Here is a 3,500-nt window from a genome sequence, read left to right as displayed (position 1 = left end):
GAACTCTGTTTCCCCACTGCCTCTCCCCTAGCACGGTCAGCTCCATGAAAGCGGGACCAGGAGCGTCCTGGTAAAGGCTGTGCCCCGGTGCCTGGAATGAGGTACCCTGGGAGCTCCCCGCTGATGGGCAAGCCAAGGCCGGAGCCTCCAGGAGGGGCTGACGATAGAAGGAGAACGGGAGGGAGTCAGGTGGGAGGCAGGAGATGAGACTGTCCAGGAAGGCAGGGAAAGGGGGATAGAAGCCTGGCCATTGGTGGGCCCTAGCTCACACCTCTGAGTCCCCACTCACCAGGGCTGGGCTTCCTGTGAGCATTCCTGGCTGGTGTCACAACTGTCCCACTGAGAACCCAGGGATCCTCGCCACGCTCAAGCTGGATGACTACCCGGGGTCGTGAGGCAGAGAGTCCTGTGAGAAAAGACAAGCAAGTGAGAGGCCAGGCCCAGCTCAAGACAACCTCCTGCCCAACAGATGGCAGGAGTCACGACTTTATGGGACACAGACGGTGTCATCTGTGCAACCAGAAAAACACACCACTGGGAAGGACTCACAGGAAAAGTTCAATGGTTCCTGTGGGGAGAACCGTGCTGGCAGGGGCAGGTGAAAGGGGCCGAGCCTGGACACAGAGACTCCACAGTGGCACAGGGACACGCGGCCAGCTGGTGTGAGGCTGCTCACGGGCCAACAGGAGACATGGGGTTAGTGCCGGCGACAACTGAGCTTCCCATGGAGAACCCAGGGCCTTACCCAGTGAGGCCACAAGTGCGAAGTTCTCTAGCATCACGTGGCAGTACAAGGCCCTCTGGGCTGCGTCCAGGAGCTCCCACTCCTCCTGGGAGAAGTACACGGCCACATCCTCAAAGGCCATCAGGCCCTACAACAGTGGGCAGGGGAAGATGGACACGATCTAAGCTATGGCTGTATGACCCAGGACCCACCTCCCTGTCCCAGTGGCTACCTTTCCTCATGTCCCTCAGAGGCTTACCTTCCTCCCCTACCCCCTCCTCCCCCGGGCTCTGCAGATGAACTTCCCTCCTCTCCCCTAAACCCTACCTGTCTAGGGCATAGATACCTTCGCGGCCTTCCCACTGGTCACTTCCACAAGGCAGCCAGAGCAAGCTCACGGCCTTCAGATGGCCGCCACCCCAAAGGCAGGCCCAGGTGCCCACTTATGCTCCAGCCTTTGCACAAACTGACCCTCCCCAGACATGCCCTTAACTGTTCTTGCAATTAGCAATTGTACAAGTCCCAGCTATGGACCCGCCAGGACATGCCCATGTCTGGAGGGATGCCCCCTTCTGCTGAACTTGCCTGACATGCCAAGGCTGCTCCTCCAGCACGAAGGGCTGGGCTGATCCCCTCCAGTCACTACAGGAGGGGGCCCAAGGATCTCCTGGGCACACAGGAAGCCAGTTTCCTCCTCCCTCCATACGCCCCCACCCCCTACCCCCATTTCCTTGGCCAAAACCCTGTCTTCAGCCACTTGCCAGACTTCCTCCCAGAGCCCCAGGGGCTCCCAGCCTGTCTCCATCTTCCTGGAGTGCTACCCAGCCCTGGCTGAGTCCATGAGATTCCTTCCTCCTAAATTTGAGTCCCAGGCCCTGCCTTGGCTTAGAGTATCAGGACTGTGTCCTTGGACATCTGCAATTCCAGGTCCACGTGATAATACCTCCACTCTGGGACATCACAGACTCCCTGATCTTACTCTGAAGCCCACTTTCCCTCAAATTCCTGTTTCTGTCTACAGCAGTTCCGTTCTTCCGGGGTCTCAGGCCAAAAAAACGGGACTGTGCTCCACTCGGGCCACTGGCTCCCACGCCACACTGAGACATCAGATCTATCCAGAATCCAACCACTCTTCCCATCTCCACTGGCCTGGTGTGCCGCAGGTGCCGTCTTCGGCCACCTGGGCTGCGGCAGTGCCTGCTCCCTGCACACGGCCACCCCTGCTCTGCGTCATTTTTCCGCCAAGCAAACGGTGGCAATACTTTAAACACCCTAACTTAGAGCATGTCCAGTCTCTGTTCGAATCTTCCCACGGACCCCGACGCAACTCCAGCCTGCCATTTCTCTCCCGTGCTCACGTCAGGAAGCTGTTTCGGAAGCACCTAGGCTCAGTCTCCCCCCAGCTTTTTGCAAGTGCGGGACCCTCCGTCTGGAACTTCCTTCTACACCTCACTCCCTGAGCTGCCAGAAGGGGGGCTCTCACACGTGCACGCTCCACTGGCCTGAACACCGGGGCCTAGGACGAACCGAGAGGGAGACAAAACGTCCAGGTAAAGTCCCTCCCTGAGTCGAGACTCGGGTCCCTCCAGGACGGATCTAGGCGGTGGGTGGGGTCTTAAACTTCCTCTACTCACCTGCGCCGGGTCTGTCAGCGCCGCGGTCGCCATCGGACGACGCGGACGTCCCGGCTCCGAGCCTCAGTCTCCCCGTCCGTCTAGGGCACAGACGCCCTGGAGGCCAGGACGCCGCCTGCCCAGCCGCCCGGGGGTCGGGGAACACGTGACTCGGGGCACCGCCCCACAGCCCCGCGGGCGGCCGGGCTCCACCCGGAGAAACCGAGATTCGGGCGGCGCGACCGTCGCCCGCGACCACGGCGTGCGCCTAGCGGCCCTCCGCTCGCGCACTCGTCGCGGCCCTCGCTTCGACTCTGCAAGCCTCCTGGAAACAGGCTAGGGCCCACCGCGCTCCAATCCCCAACACCGGTGTGGCCCCACGCCCCGCAGCAAAGTGACAGTCCCCGGACGCCGGAAGTCCAGCCCCCACAAGCCCTCATTGGCCCAATGCGCGCAGCGGTCGCACGCGCGGCGCCTTCTGGGAAGCGTAGTTCCCGCCCGCTCTGCAGCTCGCTGGGCGGCGCCCTTTCACACGTCCGTGGCAACGGCCAGGCGTGTCCGCGCAGCGCGCTGGGAAATGCAGTCCCGCAGGCGCCCCCGCCTCCGAGGGCCCGCGCGCCTGACGTGGGGAGTCACCTGGCTGGGCGTCCTGCGCTCAGGGTCCTGGGAGGCCGCCGTGCACCCAAGGGAAAGGCCCCGAGGCTAAACGTCCCAGGAGGCGACCCCAGCCCGGGGCTTTAAGGGCAAAGCCCCGCGGTAGGGCCGGGCTGGGAGCCGTGGTGGTGTTTCGGCCGCGAGCCCGGGAATGCAGACCCGGTTCCACCTCTGGAGGCCTGTGCTAGGGTTCGGCCTCTCTCTGGCCTGTGGGGTTGACATCAGTTTTGCAGCCTCTCCACCAAGAGGTGCAAGCCCCCAGCCCGCATCTTTCTTGAGTCTGGATCGTTCTCTGAGACGTCCCTAAACCATCCGTTTTCCTTGCTAAATGGGCCGCGCAAAATGGACTTTCCCAGACTTGCTTGTCTTTGGGTCGTCTAGGTGGTGCTGGCACATCACGGTATCGATTCCTTGCTCTTCTTCGGGACCGACCTGGGTGTCTGTCACACACAAAAACAAAGGAAAGGCAGTCTCAGTGCACACGGACGACTGCTGGCAGAGAACAAGAG

General features: G+C 61.9%; 1 protein-coding gene across 1 annotated transcript; it reads right to left on the bottom strand.

Annotated features, from left to right (window-relative positions):
- Positions 1-115: 115 nt before the first annotated feature.
- LOC103656282 (zinc finger protein 324A) lies at positions 116-2,890 on the bottom strand. The gene is made up of 3 exons (XM_008683642.2): positions 2,359-2,890; positions 746-872; positions 116-406 (listed from the first exon to the last, which is right to left on the bottom strand). The coding sequence occupies exons 1-3, from the start codon at positions 2,389-2,391 to the stop codon at positions 261-263; spliced, it is 306 nt and encodes a 101-aa protein (XP_008681864.2). The 5' UTR covers positions 2,392-2,890; the 3' UTR covers positions 116-260.
- Positions 2,891-3,500: the final 610 nt, after the last annotated feature.

This window comes from Ursus maritimus, unplaced genomic scaffold, assembly GCF_017311325.1.
Source record: "Ursus maritimus isolate PB19 unplaced genomic scaffold, ASM1731132v1 scaffold_828, whole genome shotgun sequence".
Lineage (NCBI taxonomy): Eukaryota > Metazoa > Chordata > Mammalia > Carnivora > Ursidae > Ursus > Ursus maritimus.
This window is presented reverse-complemented; position numbering and strand designations above follow the sequence as displayed.